The 20,705-nt window shown below is 32.9% G+C and overlaps 1 protein-coding gene and 1 long non-coding RNA gene across 3 annotated transcripts in view; one reads left to right on the top strand and one right to left on the bottom strand.

Moving 5' to 3' along the window:
• Positions 1-3,712: 3,712 nt before the first annotated feature.
• The window catches only part of RB1CC1 (RB1 inducible coiled-coil 1), a 71,712-nt gene continuing 54,719 nt past the window's right edge, over positions 3,713-20,705 (bottom strand). Inside the window, exons 16-24 of one of the 2 annotated variants that reach the window (XM_079136389.1) lie at positions 15,735-15,900; positions 14,209-14,317; positions 13,874-14,114; positions 12,841-12,895; positions 11,895-11,942; positions 10,066-10,124; positions 8,074-8,201; positions 5,642-5,712; positions 3,713-5,180 (exon numbers count right to left, since the gene is read on the bottom strand). In XM_079136389.1, coding sequence (XP_078992515.1) covers positions 5,103-5,180; positions 5,642-5,712; positions 8,074-8,201; positions 10,066-10,124; positions 11,895-11,942; positions 12,841-12,895; positions 13,874-14,114; positions 14,209-14,317; positions 15,735-15,900 — 955 coding nt within the window. In that variant the 3' untranslated portion in view covers positions 3,713-5,102. Of the gene's footprint in view, positions 5,181-5,641; positions 5,713-8,064; positions 8,202-10,065; positions 10,125-11,894; positions 11,943-12,840; positions 12,896-13,873; positions 14,115-14,208; positions 14,318-15,734; positions 15,901-20,705 lie in introns of both variants that reach the window. The other variant, XM_079136388.1, reaches the window with a different exon arrangement.
• LOC306659537 lies at positions 15,907-17,330 on the top strand. Its single transcript, XR_013763328.1, has 2 exons — positions 15,907-16,674; positions 17,125-17,330. It is a non-coding gene; the product is annotated as an uncharacterized lncRNA (long non-coding RNA).

Here is a 20,705-nt window from a genome sequence, read left to right on the forward strand (position 1 = left end):
GTTTAAGAGCCAGGCATGGTGGTACATGTCTGTAATCCCAGTGGCTCGGGAGGCTGGGGCAGGAGGATTACAAGTTCAAAGCCAGTCTCAGTAACTTAGTGAGACCTGTCTCAAAATAAAAAATAAATCTCAAAATTAAAAAAAAAGAAGAGGGCTAGGGCTCGGGATGTGGCTCCACGGTTAAGCAGCTCTGGGTTTAATCCCTGGTTAAAAAAAAAAAAAAGGCTTAAAAGCCTAGTATTTCATAAATAGGCAGAACTAGGATGTATTCCTTTTTTAAAAATTAAACAGAATACTGGGTTTCATTGTGGCATACTAGTACATGCAAATAACATACTTAGATCATACTGAATTCCATTTTTATCCCTTATGTTCCTCTCCCTCTTCTCCAATAGTCTTCCTAGGGTGTATTCTTATACATGTCTACTATTGCTTCAATTAAAAGAGTACATGGAACACTAGCATTTTATCTTGAGGGTTGTTAATTTTTCTATCTAACATTAGAACTGATACTGATTCTAAGCTTTATTTTAAGGTGGGAACAAAACAAACAGGTAGAGCTTAGTCTAAATGATTTCCAAGTCTGAAATACCTAAGAAGTATGTAAACTAAATATCTTACAGCTGACCGTTCAGTCTCATTACTACTGTTAAGAACTGTTTGAATTTCCATCTTACCCATAAAGATGATAAATTATACAAAGTAGTTTTCTTTTTTAATTTTTGGCCAAGGACAACTGTTTATGCCCCCAAAGTATGACCTAAGAGCTATCAATTAATGGACATTAGCAAGTTTTCACTGCTTCCCAGTAATCACTAGTAACTACTAAGATAAATTTATGAAAATTAGATTTTAAAGGAAGCATTACCAAGTTTGGTTGACATTAGGCATCCTTACACCAAATGTTTTTTTCTTTTAATCCCTGAGAACATCTATAAACCTGTATCTAAATCCTAAAGTGCATTAGCTATTTTAGACCTAGGTTAATAAATAAATGGGGTAGTTTCAAAAACTGCCATCGTACTCCCAGAATTTGAATCTGGCTTTTCTCTGTGACTTATTTTCACCAAAGCAATATAGAAGTGCCATAATTCCCAAGCCCCTGAGTTTTGCAGTCACATTTTAGAATAACCTTGCCATTACATAAAAGTTTTCTTTGTGGTACTGGAGATTGAACCCAGGGGTGTTTTACCACTGAGACACATCACCTGTCTTTTTTCGAGACAAGGTCTAATTTGCAGAGGCTGGCCTTTGAACTTGAGATCCTTCTGCCTCTGCCTACCAAGCGGCTGGGATAATAGGCATGTGCCACAGGGCCCAACAAGAAACAATATTTTGATAGGGGCTATACAAGGCATTGCATGCTTACCTGGCCTTTGAGGGCAATATGATTTAAAAGATGGTTTTAGGATGGATCATCCAGCAGAGTCAACAGGTGACTACAGCAACTGATACAAGGAATTGCTATCATCAGTGAAATTCTGTCATAAAAGCCAAAACATATTGCACTACCTGAAGATTGTTGGAATAGTGAATGAACAGTTAGTTGAGACTGAAAAAGTAAAGGAAAGATGGGGACTAAGTCTTTTAATAGAAAAAAAGAAATGGCCAAACTAACAACACTTGAGATGTTGGCCAAGGAAGTTTCCAGGAAATATTAAAAATGTGTCAATGGTGTATTTTAGTTTCATGTAATGAAGCATGTGAAGAGAGAACTGGAATTGAGGTGTTCACTCTGTACAAACAATTTAGCAAAAACAGTCAAGAACTGCTTGGTTCGGTCTCTCCAGCAAGTATTTGGAATTAATGGGGTCCTAAAACAAAAACAACCTTGGGAAAGAACAAAGATGGAGGACTGTTGCTCCCAGATTTGACCATTATGAACAGATTTAAAAATAACTAAACTCTATTAATTAGGCACTATGGTACTGTCTTCCGGTGGTATTGGAATCACTGAATATTTGCATACAAAAGAATAAATATGGACCTGTACCTCACACCATATTAAAAAGACTTTATTCAAAAAGGAACAAGCTGAATGTGTGTGTGTATGTGTGCATGCATGTAATTGCAGCTACTTGGAGGGCAAGGGAGAAAGATCACAAGCTCAAGGCTAGATAACCCTAGTGAGAACCTGTCTCAAAACAAAAAGTGTTACAGAAACTCCCAGAAAGACTGAAATATCAATTAAATAGAAAATAGGCAATAACATGAGAAATGAAATTTTAAAAGCTTGAACTTTTAAGAATTCAAGAACAAAGAAAACACGAAATGAAAATAAATTCCCTTTATGCTGTAACAGGATATGCATCCCTGGATGGAAAGGTTTCACTGACTGCCTAGTAGAAGGAATGATTAGGATTGGAAACCACAATACATTGCTGCCATGCAATTTCCTAGTATAAGGACTAAAAGAAAAACTCTTAAAACTTGCTGGGGAGGGTAGGAAACAGTATGGACAAGTGGATTTCTCAATAACCTGGATGATAGAGGACAATGGAGTGAAAATGGAGCAATACCTCCAAAAACACTATATCTAGCTAAGTAATCAAGTAAAAGCCTATTATAATTATAGAGATTCAGAAAATTTCTTTTACTGATTCTTACCCTGAGACCCCATGAAACAGTGTCTTCTAACAAAAAATTAAAGAAGGTCCTAAAATATGGGAAGCTACAAGGTGTTGGAAGTAAAACTAGTAATTCTAAAGTGAAGTTCTTGGAGAAAAATGTGACTCAATAAATATGAGAAAGCATTTGAAAGTATTAAAAGTTACAATAATTATGATAGCACAAGCAGCAGAAAATCTTCAAATAAAATTCTTAGGCATTACAGGAAAGGAAATATAATCATAGTTTGGTATTTTGCAGGGAATATTCATCATAACGTGATTCTTGTGTATTGTATAAAGAAACCTGTATAATAGCCTATGTGTAGTGAGTACTTAGTACATGCATGAAACTGTTCAAATTATTCACTGAATGTGAAAAATGAACCCATGAACTAGGTCCAACTATTACCTCCTTTTAAACATGAGACAAATGAGATTACAAAGTTTATGCAACTCAGATTACATTTGAGAGCCTGGTGTAGTATCCCAGTGACTTGAGAGGCTGAGGCAGGAAGATTCCAAGTTCAAGGCCAACATGGGTGACTTCATGAGATGAATAAATAAAATAAAATTACATTTGAAACTTGAAGCCAGGCATTTGGATGTCAAAGCTCCAAGGATTGCTTTTAATTACCCAAAACCAACTTAATTGATGAATTAGAATTCCTTTATCTCTTTTTTTTTAACTAATAAAACCATTTCAGTTGTTTTTTTTAAGGTATATATAAACATTGATATTAGAAAAACAATTAAGTAACAACATCCAACATTAAATAATATTGTCTTTTTTTTGGTACTGGGGATTGAACTCAGAGGCACTTAACCACTGAGCCACATCCCCAGCCTTTTTTGCATCTTACTTAGAGACAGGGTCTCACTGAGTTGTTTGGGGCCTCGATAAGTTGCTGAAGTTGGCTTTGAAATCACTATCCTCCTGCCTCAGCCTCCTGAGCCTCTGGGATTAAAGGTGTGCCCCATGGTGCCCAGTTAGAATATTAATGACTTGTTGTTATCGCATACTACAACTCCACAGCACAATGGCATAAGTAATAGTGGCCTACCTAGCAGATGCATTTAGATCCAACCACCTGCTTAACAAAAAACACTGTATACAATGTAAATTTATTGCTTTAACATTCTTTGCATAAAGGTGTCATGGAAGGACTGAATAGAAACATATGAAATCATTTGTTCATTTATTCATTAATACGTTGTCAAATTCAGTTTTCTATACACTATGATGTTTATTCCATTTTTGTACTATTAGATATACATATTTAAAAAAATATTTAACTTAGAAATTAAATATTTTCTGAAAAAGAATCATTTTGTTACTGTCTCTAGCAACAAACCTGAAACAACTTTCATTCAACTCAACTAACTCATTTAAATACCTTTGCTCAATGGCAACTTCTCTGAAAGTCTAGTTTACACAGTTCTATTCTACATAACACTGTTTTACCCTGTAACACAGTATATAGTTAAAGAACATTTTCATAATAAACATGTTTCTCTTTGATATGATACAGAACAATTTTTCACACTTCCCAACAATCACTCAAATATATTAAAAATGTATCCTTCTTTAAAAGGCACACACATTTACAGGTTCAAATCTTTATTGTTTTAAAATTGTACAAGTCTTTTACAATATGATATTTTGTTATTTAAATGACCTCTAAATGGTTAATGTACAATGAATATCTTTTTCTGAAACTCAACCATGAATTACGATTTCATCAATATGATTATTCTAAACAGTCAAAGACGTTGGGAAGGTTTGAGTGCTGCATTCAAAAATGTCAACGGCACAGACCCCTCCCTTTAGAACCCAGATGATCTATCTGTTGAAAGTGCTTTTGAAGATTGCTGATTACTTACTGCTGATCTTAAAATCAGTCCAATTACAAAGTTCCTTTTTTGTTTTTGAAACATCAAAGGGCATTTAAAAAAATAAATGAAAGAATTTGCTTTAGTAATCTACTGAGGCAAACTCAAAATTATGATTATCTGCATGCAATAACACCCCTCTTTAAATAGTTTTTTTAGAATTTATACATTTTATAAAGAATGTGTTAAAGAGTGCAAGTATTCTGATATTGATTTCACAAAATGACAAATGCTGGTAATAATAACTAACATTTAACATCTAAGTTCAAGCTAATGTATATTTAACAGGCAATTAATATGGCTAATCATAAGCCACAATGCACAGGGTATGCCCTTTGAGAAAATGAAGAGTTTGGTCCGCATTTCTAGAGTTATCTGGGTAAAAAACAAAAAACAAAACCATTTTAATTCAGCCAAGAGTTTTGATGAATTTATTGTTCCTAAAATGTAGCCAGTTAAAAAGGAAATGATGCACACCAATGAAGTATATTGTCATGATGACTTTTGTATCAAAAGATGGCCTGCTGTTTTTGGAGTGATTAATGAGCACTGTAGGACAAATTAGAAAATGACACAGAATGAAGAAGTAATTTCTTCCATAAGCTATACTTTCTTATTCCATGACACTGCTTTCACTCTGTAAAACTTTGTCCCCAAAGGAACTTTAAATCTGTTTTGTGCCTAAGAGGAAAAGAAAAAAGAAAATCACTTGCATAATTAAACCAAATTACACAGGTACCCTTCTATCATACCATTCACTGCCACCATGCCTAGCCACCAAATACTTTATAGTAGCTTTCTTTAATGGGGGTAGGGCATAAAAATAACTGAACATCAATTCTATGCACAAACAGAATTCATGGTTGTCACCAGTTACAAGATGTAGAAGTTACACTAGTAATTTAATACATATAAGAACAAAAATGCTGTAGTAGTTTTCCTTCATAGATTGATAAGATCGTTGGTGATCTACCTTTACCTAAAGACCAATACTATAAATACTTATAAAATTGTTGGCTTAAGCTAAGTCTAATTAAATTCAAGCTCTACATGAAGTGAGTTAAAAGGCCAAGGACAGCACCATTAGTAAATTTCTATATAAATATAATTCCTAGTTTTAAATTAGAGAATATAGTTTTTACCTTTTTGGCTTGACAGTATTCCTTTTCCATTACTTTTCCAAGTACCCAGGGTCTTCTAGATGCACCTGAAGCTAATGAATCAAATTGTTATTCCGTTTTTGAAAGTACAGTTATAATTATTCATGAAAACAGAACTGCCAGAATCAAAAGTCTAATGAATTTTGCACAACTAAAAGAATTTGCAAGGTTTGAAAACTGATGAAATCACTAAATGGTTAATAGTTGATAAAACTGAATTCATGTTGCTTTTCAACCAGTATCATATAGCTTTTTAATCTCATTTACTAAATAAACATATATGGTACATCAAATCACATAACTAACAGTCTGGGAAACACTGATAAATCTAAGTATGAATAACGAACAAATAAATCTAAGAACTCCAGGCTAACTCAACACTGCCACCTATCAAAAGAACAAAGATATTTTCTCATCTTTGATCTTGCTAAAATCAAAGCAAAGAATTGCTTTTGAGGGGCACTTATTTTAATAGAATTGGCAGAAAAGGCAGAAACTATACCTTTCTCACACCTACAGTCACAATGCCTGGCACAGCAGTGTGAATATAGCTTGTGCTCAATAAACAACTAATTATTGTTAAAAACCAAACTAAGTCTAGAAGGGTAGTTCTTGTGTGAGGGGAGATTGAAAATGGAGACAGGATGAGAAGGGTGGACCTCATTCAGCAAAAACCTGAGAGGCTAAAAGGTAATACCTATTTCAAAAGTAGTTGTCACAGTAAAGTTGACTTTAAAGATATTCAGACAATAAAATATTCTGTTTATGCTAAAGTCCTGTGATCCCCAACAGAGGACATAACTGTTACTTATTCCATGAAAATAATTTGGCAAGACATGCCTGAAAGACATTCTAAATAAATCATCAGAAATAAAACTATAAGGGTTCTGTCATATGACAAGAAGATAGTCTTTGGAGAGCAGAATATGGAAAATATTTTGAAAAGTAAAATAGCACTTCACAGCTAATTCATAGTGTCTGAAAAGAATTATCTATAACTAAATCCTCTTGTGGCAGAGGAGTAATGAGTGCCACTATCACAGGCACAATAATACCCTGGCAATCCATGCTCCCCTTCCACTCTTCTACCAACCATACAGGGATAGTATGACCGCAACTAGCATTCTCTGTCATGTATTTCTCAAAGGAAAAAGGGGGTGGGAGAGCTCAGGTGACTTAATGTTGTTAAATTGCTTTTTGGAAGACTTGTGAGAGTCTTTACAATGGTAGTGTTCCCCAGATTTAAATACTGAAATGTTTAAAGGCAAAGGGCCATCATGTAACAACATATGGTTCTGGGAATGAAACAAATGCATGCACACATTTTTGTGTATTTGCTTATTTGTATATTTAGAAATATGCACATATATAGATAATGCAAATGGAGTAAAAATGTTAATATGTGAAATCTGGACAAATGTATATATGTTTGACTATAATAAATTTTTATTTAGAAGTTTAAAATCATTTTCAAATATAAAGTTTAAATAGGGCTGGGGATGTAGCTCAGTTGGTAGAGTGCCTCACAGGCACAAGGCCCTGGGTTTGATCCCTGGCACCACAAAAAAAAAACATTTTAAACTAACAAACAACAATAACAAAAAAAAAAAAAAGAAAAAAGAAAAAAGAAAAAAAAAAACCCACACGCAAAAAGAAAAATTAACAAATTCATTATTTTGAGGTTAAAAAGAAAACAGAAAAATTGTAAGGTTATCTTCTCATTTTTCATTGTACGTGACTACTATACGGACATTTTAAGAGTGGATACCATCAACAGCTATGATGGTAATGTTGATATTGGCTTAGTCCAGTAACTCAACTCACAGGTCACTCCAAAGAGAAATACCAATTTATATGAGCACATTTTTGTTTTCTAAATAATTCTTCTTAGACTAATATACCAAGTTATCTATTTTCTTATTTTTGAGCTCTTTAAAGAACAAATAGATGATGGACACTGTTACTTACAATATTTTAACAAAGTTTACTGCCTGCTGCCCCCACCCACTTCAAAAGTATTAAATGGTATAATGAAAAAAAAAAAAAAAAGGTAGAAAACAGAATCATAAATAGGACAAAAAAGACAATTTATAATTTAAGTAATTTTTTTGTCAAAAATCGGCAATGTCTTTGTAAATAAATGAACATGCATCGACAATATAATTCTGCAATTACTAGGCTATGAAATGTGTGAATCCTCATATATTCTGATGCCCCAACAAGTTATATTCAAATTTTGAATTGTCAATTTAAAAAAATCTGGATATTGCAATTTTATAAAAAACAATTGAGGTAGAGTTCCTCTTAGTCACAATTTTTATGATTATACAACAGGGAAAAAAAATCTTCTAAAACTTATTTCCTCCACAGTATGCTACTATTTCAGTCATGGATGTGACACTTACCACTCTCACCTGGTTTGAGATCCAGGGCAGGCAAAGACTCTGAATGCAGAAAATATAAAGTAGGACTAACAGTAAATAATACATAATTGTCATGACGTTCATCTAGGATGATGAGTACCAAATCTCCCACCTGAAAACTAAAGGAAAGTAATTTTATTGTCCCAGAGAGTTACCATCATGCCTCCTATTTTGAATATTTGGGGGTTTTGCATGCACTGCAATTCAACCCACCATGGATAAAAAATATTATGGGAAAGAGCTGCATATATACTGAATACGTATGAACTTTTTTTCTTTGTCATTATTCCATGAACATCACAGTACATTTTTTAACAAAGTATTTACCTGGTATTAAGTATTATAAGCAATCTATAGATGATTTAAAGTACCCGGGAAGATATGCACAGGTTATACATGTAAATAATGTCATTTGCACATAAGGGATTAAATATTCAAGAACTTTAACATATATAGGGGGTACTGAAGCCAATCTCAAGGACATATGACCTATAATGTCCAACTACATATTAATGCAGTATTATATCTGGCATTTACATATTCTTTTGCATTTTGTTTACCTCCAAAAAGAAGTGCTGGTCATATACAGATGTTCAAACCATGATGCCAGCAATTAACAAAGACCAAAAGTTTCCTTAATAAAATTTCTGTGATATGTTTATAGAAAGGAAAAAAAATCATCGGACAGGGATACACAAATACCAATTATAGTTTATCCAGTCACAGAATTTTCTCCCTAATTATTTATTATACACTAAAAAACAAATTCAAAGAGACATCTATCATAGTGTCAAAGAACCATCTACTCTTGCTCCAATTTCCAAGTGTAGTAGTCTTCAATTTCAAAGAAAAAGAAACTAAGCCCAGGTACTGCTTACTTTAGTCAAAACAAGTCAAGGGATATTACTGGCTTGAGGTATAGTCTGAAGAAATGCAACAAGGTAACAATGAAGAAGTAAATACAATTGTCTATGTATTTATTACCTTTCTGTCCCTTTAAAGCTTTTTTAGAATTGCTGTTCAAAACATCAATATCTTTTTTTTTTTTTTTAAGTTATTTTTGGTACCAGGGAATGAACTGAACCCAAGGGTGCTTAACCACTGACCAACACTGTCAGCTCTTTTTATTTTTTATAACTTAGGTCTCACTAAGTTGCTTAGGGCCTCCTTAAACTGTTAAGGCTGGCCTCAAACTTGCTATCCTACTGTCTCAGCTTCCCAAGCCACTAGTGTAACAGGTCTTTTGTAAAGCTCATTTCTCTTTAATCTTCTAAAGACCATAAATAAACAATCCATTGATTTGATAAATAGTGGGTAAAGTCAGATACCATCCTGCTTTTCGAATCAAATGAAGATAGAACTCAAAAGAGATGTGAAATGTCAGAAACACAGATATTTGACAATTGAAAATTTAGTAAACAAAACTATTTTAAGTAAAGGCTCTTTAGAGATATTTAATTCTGTAATTTCTGCATTTCTCCCATCAGCTATAAAAGATGTCATTATTCATGAGTTCCTACCAATGCTTTTATCATTCCAGAGCCCCTTTCAAATAGCCCAAGTAAAAGAACAATTACTGATTTATCCAAGAAAACTGACTATTAAGTTATTCAACTGAAATATTTTATAGTGTATTATGAATCTGTAGCAAATCAATAAAAATAAAAACAAGGAAAATCAAGACTTTCCAATCTAAAATTAAAAAGACATAGGAGATGAGATTTAAAGAGGTGTAACCAGGTGAGCTGTTAACTACAGTCAAAAGGTTTCATGAATGTTTGTGTGAGGATGCTGTAATAGTAATAATTCGGTTTGCAATTCTAATGGTTCCAGGATAAAAATTTTAAAAAACCTCACTTTCCAATTATTTTTTACTACCACTGAGTACAAAGCATTTGGCTCAAATAGCATGGACTAGAGTGACCATTAGGACTAAAATAAAATAACTTTTTTCACAGGAAAAAATAAGAATAAAATACTTACTCTCTAATGGCTATCTTTTCAGAGTGCCTTGAAGATACTGAAGACATGCTCTGTGACATCTAAAAAAATAACAGTTTATGAACCCTATACATTTACAGCATCTAATGCAATCACTGCAAAAGTACTTTCAACTCTAAACATATTCAAGTCTGTGTCCAGCTTGAAAGAGTCCAAACTAATGCACTACTCATGATCAATAACACAATTACTTTATTAGTTTAAGCATATTTATCTTAATTTTTAACTTATGTTTACAAATTTGGTTGAATTAAAAAACTGATACTAGAATCACATATTATTTACATTACAGAGAAACATTTTTTGAAGAGTTTGAAAATTCTGTCATGTTATTTTTAAATCTTTCCTTTTAGAAAAATCAAATCCAAAAGTATCTTTAAAAATATCTTAAATATTTAAACACTACTCTGATTGAAATGGGGTGAGGCGAAGGGGAACAGAACATTTAAGGGCTAGGGATTTTCCTCTAGTCACATTTTCAAGTCCTGAAATGCCTCAGTTTCACAGATACCTTTCTTTTTTAACCCAGAGGTACTTTACCACTGAGCTACATACCCAGCCATTCTTTTTTTTTTTTTTTTTTTGATGTGGGGAGAAGGGAGGCGGGCAGGGAAGAGAAGAGGGTCTTGCAAAGTTGCTGAGGCTGGTCTTGAACTTGTGATGCTCCTACCTCAGCCTTCCAGTCACTGGGATTACAGGCTAGTGCCTAGTTAGACTACTATTATAATAATCAACAAACAATAAAACAAGTGGTAGCAACCCATTTCTTCTCCTGATGATGGAACAGAATGGTACTTCCTAACTGATTTGCAGTTGCCATTGCTCAGCTGGGACTGCTCCATTCTTCCAACATGGTTCAATTAATTTATTACATCATCTTGTGATACCTGGGGGGACCTGTATTCCAAGGTCTATGGGCCTAAAGGAGTTGCAAGAAGACCTCTCTTTTCTAAGCAAAGTGGGCTCAATGCATAACCATACAAAGGGCAGATATGAATTTGTTTATTAAATCTAATTTTGATGCTCTGAATGGTACAAGAAAGCAGATATTTCATTGTAAGATATTTAAGAAACTAAATTCTAGAAAGATCTCAACACTTTTTAAAATACTGAACATAAGCCTTAAACTGTTTATTTCGTTACAGAAAACATAATTACTAGAATTTGAATAAATGAAGCAAGTTCTTTATTAATACATGTGACTAGTTATAAATGGGCAGTTGGAATAATTGGTTAAAAAAAAAAAAAGTCACAGGTTAGAGAATAGCCCAAATAGGTCAAAAGACTATATGGGGAATTTTGTCTTTTAGACATCTGTATTTATAAGATTCATGAAAAGATATAATGTATTAAAATTATGCACATTTGGGAAAATGACATGTTAATCTTCACCAGGCTTATGAAGCACAGCTATAATTTTTTTATTTGCTGACTGAAATAGAATCATTACAAAGATAACAAACACAAATATTCATGGAATCCTAAAAAATTAGTTTTCTTAAGAGTCAAATACTACTATTTTCTCAAAGTTTTTCAAAAGTATCTTAGGAAGGTAGTTTTCTTGGTCAGTTATAAGCTGATCATCAACACATATGTATCTTCAAGTCAAGAAAAAGTATGAATCTACAGTCAGAGATGACAACTCTGATTTTATTACTCTGATAATCAACAGTATTCACTGACCAACATGGTTCATCAAATACTAATAGTAAATTAAAGCATACATCCTTCAAACGATATATCTTTGTAATGAAATATAATATAAATAATTTTTAAATGTTAAGATCAAATCTTCTAGGAAAAAACCTTACCAATCTTTGATTTAACCGCTTATTTTCTTCTTCCTTCAATTGCAGTGTCTATGGATGGAAAAAAGAGACCTGTGGTTTACACCCTTATACCTATTTAAATCTAAACAGAATGTCAAGAACCTTTTATACTCAAACAAATGTATGGTCCTGGTACAAAAAGTTAAGGGGGATATTATTTTTCATGAACTCTTTCCAACTGTTTTAATTTTATTTAGTGCTTTAATGCAAATGAGAACAATTTTAGATACATTTACCTAAGCCAAAAACTATTCAACTGTAATATGCATTAGGTATGAAATCTGGAAATACGTAGTGAATATTTGAGCCCTATTCCCCAAAGATTTAGCTTAAGGAACTTGCATTTACAATGTTTCTTTAATAACGAAAGCACAGAAGTTGTATTTGAACAAAGTTGTACAATTCTGACATTCAATTTTTACCAAACAAGTTTATAATGAGCAAAAGATATTGCTGAAGATCTTAAAGGACTGGCCAAATGTATTCAACTTTCAACACAACTGGAAGGAAGTCCCCATTGCCAATTTTCTCCTGCTCATTTCAATTAATCTTTATTGAAAACATATTTCATTATCTTTCTTCATATTTTTGCAGATTTATAAAAATTACTTATTTTTCAAGTAAATGCATAAAATTCATATTTATGTTATTTTGCTGGATTCTGCACTGATGAGTTTTTACTCATTATTTCATATGTTTATTTTATAAAAACTACCTACCTTTTTCTCTTATACAGATAAAATTCTTTAGGAAACTATAAAAATGAAAGGCCTGAAATACTGACAATTTTTTAGCCAGTAGGATCACAAATGACAGAACTTCTCAAAAACAGAGGTAGTCTATTATATATTTTAAAATAAAATTTTTTAAATGCTTTCCCAAAGTGGACACATTAAACATGGTATTTCATGAAGAGAAATTTACTTACTCTTTCTAAGAGCATTATCCTCTGTTTTTCTTCAGACAGCATAGGGATATTTTCTCTGTAAGTGAAAGAGTGATTATTATTAGTTATAGTCTTCTGAAATTCTGAACTCCACATTCTTCTATAAGGTTTTGGAAATGTAAATATAAATGCAGATCACATGTTTCAATATTGTATATTCAGTGTATTAGACCTAGATCTATAAAACTTCTGAAATTATAAGCAAAACTTGTCATACGTTTTTATTTAGGAGCAATGTCTTCAAATTTCATATTTCTCCCAGATGTTAAGAATCACTCTTTCTCCTAGAAGAGTGAATTCATTTTTAAAATAAATGTACTTGAGGCTATGTGTAGTTTTCTCACATCGCCACTTGACATATTTATGTTTTTGACACTTCTGTTTGGTTAGGAATAATGTAATACTAAAACGAAATATCCATAAATAGCCATTAGGCATTCAAATTTCCAGATACATAGAATTTTACCTCATTTTTTTTTTTTTTTGTGAAAGAGGTATCCTAAACTAAAGTTCCCATTCTATTTTTAAAGTATTTTTTGGTTTGTAAAAGCTGATCAAAGACATTTTTTTAAAAGCATCTACAACCTAACAACTAACCACTTTTTGATGAAACTTCTCATCTTTTAAAACTAAAATCTCCTTAGCTTTTCAAAGCCTTTGTTTTAAAATTGCTTAAAATTCTTTTCTCTATTACTTGTTTAGATCTTTTTCTATCATACTCCCCCTTTCTGTATTATTTTGCTTTAGCTGCCTCTCCTCCTAAACACAGAATGTAGCTGTATTTCTTCCCAAAGGTTTTTTTTTTTGTAAATAGAATTAATTTCTGTCATTCATATTGTCTATTACAAGTTCTCTTGATGTGTTTAATACCTTGCATTTTAAAAGTACATTTTCTATGGGCTGTGGACCAACAGTAAAATTAAAAATGTTCCCTTTCCGAGTTCTACAACATACAAAATGGCACTACAAACTTAAAAAGTCTTAAAATAACACAGTGTAAGACAGATATACTTACTGGACAGACATCATGCTTGTCTCCATTGCTGAATCCACTCTTCCTTCATCTGTTGTTTCCATGGCTGACCTTTCTGTTTCACCGGGGAGTTCAGGGGCACAAGCTCCATAAAGTTCTGGGGCTGTTGTTACATATGCTGAAGGAACAAAACTGCTATTACGCAACTTACTGACTTCTTCTTCAAGTTTTTTCTTTTCCTCAAGCAAACGAGCGCGATCTTCCGAAAGTGACTCTATCAAATCTGAAAGACCCCCAAATTGGAAATAAGTATTAGATAATGAGAAAACACTGCATTAATTTTCATTTAAAAAATAATTCTACAAAACAGTACTAACCTTTATCGCGTTCTTGTTGCTGCATTGTAGTTTTTAACTTATCACTAAGATCATTTATTATGTTTTCTTTTCTCAATTTTTCTCTTGTTAAAACAGTATTAAAGTTGGTCTGAAATAATGGAATAATAGCTATTTAAATTATCTGCATACACTTAACAGCTAAAGCTAAGAAAATAAACTTGCAAATATTCTTTTCTATGACATCTGTGTATGGAGAAGACAGTATGATTCACAAATGTTTATTTTTAAATAAAAATACAATGTAATGTAATCTGCTAAAAATTGTATTTTCTTGATCACAATTTAATAACTTGAAAGCAAACTAAATTTTCTCATTATAGTTCATGTATTTACTATCAGAGGAAAAGCATTAGCAAATGATTTTTATATTCTGGAGAAAGAAGTAAAATGATCTATTATTTAAGAGTATTGTTACACAAAACTTCATTTTCCTTTAAGTAATTTTCTTGCCTCTGAATCTTCCCTTTTTTTTTTTTTTTTTTCAGTTAACTCTTGATTATTATACTAACCTCTGAGAACTAACTTTATTCTGTTTCTCTCTCTTAGTTGGATATTTGCAGTGACCACTGGACCTCTCTCTTGGCTAGACTAATCACTACCCAACATGTTTGCGCTTTCTTACTACAACACTTATATATCTAACTGCTTTTGTGGATCACATTTGTGGCAATTTAAACTGCAGAATTTCTTCTAAGAATTTCATTTACAAAATTCCTAATGTTCTTGAAACACAACAGAAATAGATGACTGATGAAATGATCTAAAATGACTCCTTTCATCTGCCTAGGATTTCCAGTTGCAAAAACCTAAGACCTCTGTTTCCCGAATCAACAAATGACGACAACAATGCTGGCAGCAATGAGGAAATTTAACAGGAAAATAATTTGGTATTTTTGGATGAAGACCTAATAAATTCATTAAATTAGTAAGCACATGAAGAGCTGTCATAAAGGAATAATTATACTACAGCTTTGTATTAAGCCATTTATGTTTTTATTAACATATAGAAAAGTAATATACATTTGTAAAAGCAGTTTAGCAATTTCATTTTATGTGCTTTCAATAGGAAATCATTAAGTACCTTAGAAGTCATCTCTCAATGCCATTTCATAAATGTTTAGAGAAGTTTTAAAATAAGAAATCAATTAGATGGCTATCAATTTTACACTTTTGGTTTTAATCAGATTATTCACTTAATTCATATTAGAAATCTGAAATTGTGTATGTGCTCACAAAACTTGGAGAATACAAGAGAAAGGCCAATTCCATTTAGAATGAATCATAAAAGAATTAATTCTTAAAAACAAGAGTTGTCACTTCATTAATTAATAATTCTTACACAGAACTACTGGCTACTCACCTCCCTGAATACTTACTTTCCTTGGCTTGTCATGGGACATATTACTGTTTAAATTTTTTAAATACATGCCCTTATTGTTACATTTGTTCATTTATGTCTAAATCTTTAGATCTCAAATAAATGTAATGGAGACAGAGGCACATACTTGTTGTTCAGCAATCAAAGATGTTCGAACATTTTGCATTTCCTCATTTTTTCTTTTTTCTTGCTCTTCAAGTTGTTCTAGAAACTTAGCTTTTTCAACCTGAAGCTTTTCTTGAAGTTCAGCAACTAAGCTTGAAGAATCTTCTCTGGTAGAATCAATAGCAGGACTTAAAAATTGAATATGGTATTAATTTTAAAATATTCATGCATTCACAAATATAACAAATATCACATTTAGGCTATTGGATTTCCCATAAATGTAATACAGCAAGAAAGGTATTTGTGTGAACCTTCTGCCTTTATGACTAAACAGTAAGTAGAAACTATCAAGAGTTTACATCAAAATAAAGATGCTGCTGTGTTGTTAATTCCCCAACTACTTTCATTACTAGTAACTCATTAGTTTCCAATATGCATTCACTTGATTTTAAATGGTATTTTTAGAATCAGTGCATCTTATGATTGATGTATTTAAAATGTTTGCTTTCCCCAAGGAATCTTCTTATCTAAGTTACACAATAGAAATGTTAACAATTGATAATCACATTGAAACTGGAGATTCTTTTCTTTATAGTTCCAAATTTTCTAATAAAACTAACTTGATTCAACTTGATACTCAAATTTTGCTCCTAAGGGACAGATTTATTTAGGTCAAAGACAGAATATGTAATTTGAAACTAGATATGTAATCTCAAAGTCTAAGACTTCTTAATCATCAATAGGCTGGAAAAAGAACTCCCAATTCCCACAATTAAAAAGACAAAGTAAAAGATTTGTTTTCAAAGATTTTTATTTGGGTTATAGGAGAAAGAAATATCCAAACTGAAATCTATGGCAGGGCTAGAAAACTGGGAGACTACATAATTGGAAGGGTTAATGAGAAGTCAGAATACAAAAAAGGACTAGTACTACTAACACTGAAGTCTTCCAGGTAAGAATTTGTTCTTCTCCAAATGGACTTTGTGTTAAATTAAACAATTATTATGTTACATAAAAAATTTAAGACAGAAGGATAAACCAAAAGCTGTAGCAGCAACACAGAAGGAAATTTTAAGACTAATATTGCCAAGCAAATACCTTAAACATCCACATGAAATCCTACCCTCCTTTCCGAGGTTAGTTGCCTGGCCCTCACTCAGCATCACTGTCTCTAGTCACCGAAGCTGTTCTTGTGGTGTTTTTCTCTCCTAGACTCTTATGTTTTCCTCTTTCAGACAAAAACCAAAAACTCTCTTCAGCATTTTCTCTTGCCCAATGTCATTTTCACAATAACTTTGGCATCTTAAACCTTAATTTATTTCACATGGAAAAACTAATTGTTGTGGTAAAGGTTGCACACAATAAAGTTACATTATTGTCCACGAAAAAAAAAAAAAAAAAAAAAAGAATAGGCTTAGAAAAATCCTGTTTGGCTAATGTCTTCCTTGAAGAATTATCCCCAGTTAGAAGGTAAACTGGAACACAGCAATAATCAAAGCACAGCATTGTATGAATTGAGATTGCAGAATCGAGAGGAAGACAGATCATAAACAGTAAAAGTTCAGAATTTTATTGTAAGTGCAATTAAAGGCACTAAATATTTTGGTCTAGAAAGATATGGTGTGAATTTAAGTTTTTATTTTGGGGGGGAGTACCAGGGATTGAGCCCAGAGATGCTTAACCATTGAGCCACATCCCCAGCCCCCACATTTTTCTATATTTTATTTAGAGACAGGGCCTCGCTAAGTTGCTGAGGCTGGTTTTAAACTAGAGATTCATCAGGCTCCCAACCCGCTAAGACTACAGTCATGAGTCACTGAGCCTGGTAAATTAGGTTTTTTTGAAAACACTACTGTGAGAAAGGATACTGGTAAGAAATGAGAGTAAAGCAAACAAGACTGAAGGAGAGAAGGTCTGTATTAGGTTTATATTACAATGAAATGGCTTATTCAAATTGTGGGAATATATGAATGGGGAGGGAAAGCAAGGTGGGTATTGCCTGTAATTTCTAGGTGTCTTGCATCTTTGAATTGCCTAGTGCACTCTATTTCCAGGGTCAATGCTGTGCTGAGATGACATGAGTAGAAGAAATGGCTCCGCGCACAGAAGCATGTTCAGAAACAATATTCTTCTTTGAAGACACCATATCACCCCCACCCCAAACAAGAATCAGCACATACTGAATGATTAGCATATGGTCTGTTATATGATGACTGGTAAGACAGCAAACTTTTGATAGTAAAAATGCAAAGAAGGAGATCTTCACATGTGGAGAACAATCAGTAATTATCCCATGAGGAGGGCCTGGAATTTCTTACTGGTTCTATCAAATCTGGCAAAAAAGTACATTCCATGGCACACTCTTTAAAGTTACCATTAGAAAATGTTCCAAATGACTGTCAGCTTTTTTTGTATTACCCTAGGGCCTGAAATGGCCCTGGCATCAGGAAGAATTAACTTCAGAAATCTAAGAAATTTATCTTAAAATTAGATGCCCTTATCCCCATCAATATTTACATAATTCTTTTTAAATATATATATATGCCCTAAACAGACCTTGAAATTAAAATCAAGGGATTATATATTTGTTATCAGTTAGAAACTGTAATACCATTACACAGAACTTGATAGTGAGTTAGAGAGTTCCTCCCACCATCACTAAGTTCTAGCAAAAACTTTTGTTATTTTATACAAATATTTCTAGCAAGCAGAAAATGTGCACTGAATATGAACTAGTCTGGATGTCTGAACTCTCTTAACATGGACTAATGACTATATTAAATTCAGGCCTAATAAATAACTATTATTTACTAGGTTTCTAAAAATATTTTTTTGAGATTAAAAAGTGAAATTAAAATTATAAAATTAAAATGCTCCCACCCATACTCACTGAGATCTACATCATTATTTCCTGGAAGCAAGCTGATAAGCTGTGTCATAGGTGGACTTAGAGACCCACCAAATCAGTTTCACATGCACGCTGCACTTATTTCTTTTTCCACAGGTATGTGAAAGCCCTTTCCCTTATAGTCTCAAAAACAATGTGAACTATTAATATTGTCCAATCTGATTTTAACTTTATATTTCCTCAGTCCCAAGTAGACTGGACTGCTACTCCCATACTGATCATTTGATGTTTCCTCTTAAGTCTACCTGTTCATGTCCTCTGGCCATTTTTCTCATCAACTGTGTATCTTTTTCTTCTTGACTTGTAAAAGATTTTTGACATAATAGATAAAAAAAAAAAAAAATTAAAAAATACCCTTTTTATATCTTGCAAATGTTTCTCCCTGGAAGTTGGTTACTCTGTGTTGCTTCTGGCATATGTACAACCAATCAAGCAGTGGAAGGCTTGGGAGAGGTCCTAGAATGCATGTCTTTACATCAGCCTCATTTTACTTCAAAGGATAGATGTAAAAGTCATGAAAAAAAATCCACTGACAGTTTCAAATTCCACAATGAAACTAATGTCTATAGGATTTTAATTCAGTAATAAAGAATACCCACTATTTTATGAAACAGTTATTTAAATATTTCTCTTTTTCCAGTTAAATACCATTATAAGGTTGAATTTTTTTCATTTATTTTAATCAAAGCATACTGTAACAGAGTGGATGTGGAGGTAAATAGGAAATCTCATAAGTCAAACAACAAAGTGATTTGCAAATATGTTACTCTTCTCACTAATTTTCATTTTAGAAAACAGTTCTCAGTAAAATATATATATTATCTGTTAATATGCTGTTATTCTAAACTACCTACCTTTTAATTTTTTTATTTTTTAATACAGAAAATACTGACAGATATAACCAATATAAATAAAATCACTTTTGAGTTCTCAATTCTGTGACAGTAAAAGGATTTTAAAACCAAAGTTAGAGAACAAATGCTCTTGGTTTTCACATATTAAGCTGAGGCAGGATGACTGCCAAGTTCCAGGTCACCCAGGGAAACTTAGTGAAACCCTGTATCAAACACAATATAAAAGGGGAAAGGGAATGGTACATATAAAGAAAGCAACACAAAGAGAACATGACTGAAACTACGTATGTCCTGCAAATTGTAAAATACCATTGTGACCTTAAGAGAACAAATCTTCCATCCCCTGATCCGGAAGTAGGCATCTAACGGGTGGAATGGTGGAAAGGACGGATGCATCATGTGTATCCTTAGAGTCCAGAGGATACTCCCTCACTAAGGTTTTGAGAAAAACAAGCAAAAATGGCTCTACAGTGGTACGCTACAGGACAGGGTTAGGAGAGAGAGATGAGATATCTGACAGTAAAGGAATGTAATGGGAATGACAGGATTGTACCATGGCAGAGAACAATGGGTGGCACAAAACCATCATGATGAAACTACACCACTGCAGGCAGGAGAGCCAGAGCAGTAAGCAGAAAATTTGTCCCATACAAATCTTTCTAAGTTGTTTTGTCCTTTAGGCTGTAATAGAATGGGCTGCTTAAAGGCCCATTAAGACTGTTAAAAATAAAACTGACTCTGGTATTGAGAAAATGTTAATGTGAAAGAATCTTCTAGCTCACACTCCAAGACCTGTGCCAATAATCGACTATCTGTGAAAGGGATCTGTGGCCTTCTCCAGATGGCCACGGGACTACTTCAGTTCATCCTAAAGCCACTGCAGAACACCAGGAGGAGGACAATATTAACACTCAGGTATTAAAAAGCCTGGGCCCTGTGGGTTTCTATAGATAGATCATTAAGCCCAGAATCTGTAGTGGAATAAAAATAAAAGCAATCTGGCATAATCCTTACACTGGGAACACCAAGAAACCCTTTATTCAAGGAACCTTGAAGTAATGAGGACTATTACTGGTATAAAAGGTCAAGTAAAATCTCTAAATTTCACATGAGATAAGGGAGATTTCTATCACATTCTTATTTAACCTACACAGGTCACACAGTCAGAAGACATTGGAGACTAGTAACAGATCATCATAAATTTAATAAGGGACTGACTCCTAGACTGTTG

The sequence above is a fragment of the Sciurus vulgaris genome (genome assembly GCF_902686455.1).
Source record: "Sciurus vulgaris genome assembly, chromosome: 1".
Taxonomy (NCBI): domain Eukaryota; kingdom Metazoa; phylum Chordata; class Mammalia; order Rodentia; family Sciuridae; genus Sciurus; species Sciurus vulgaris.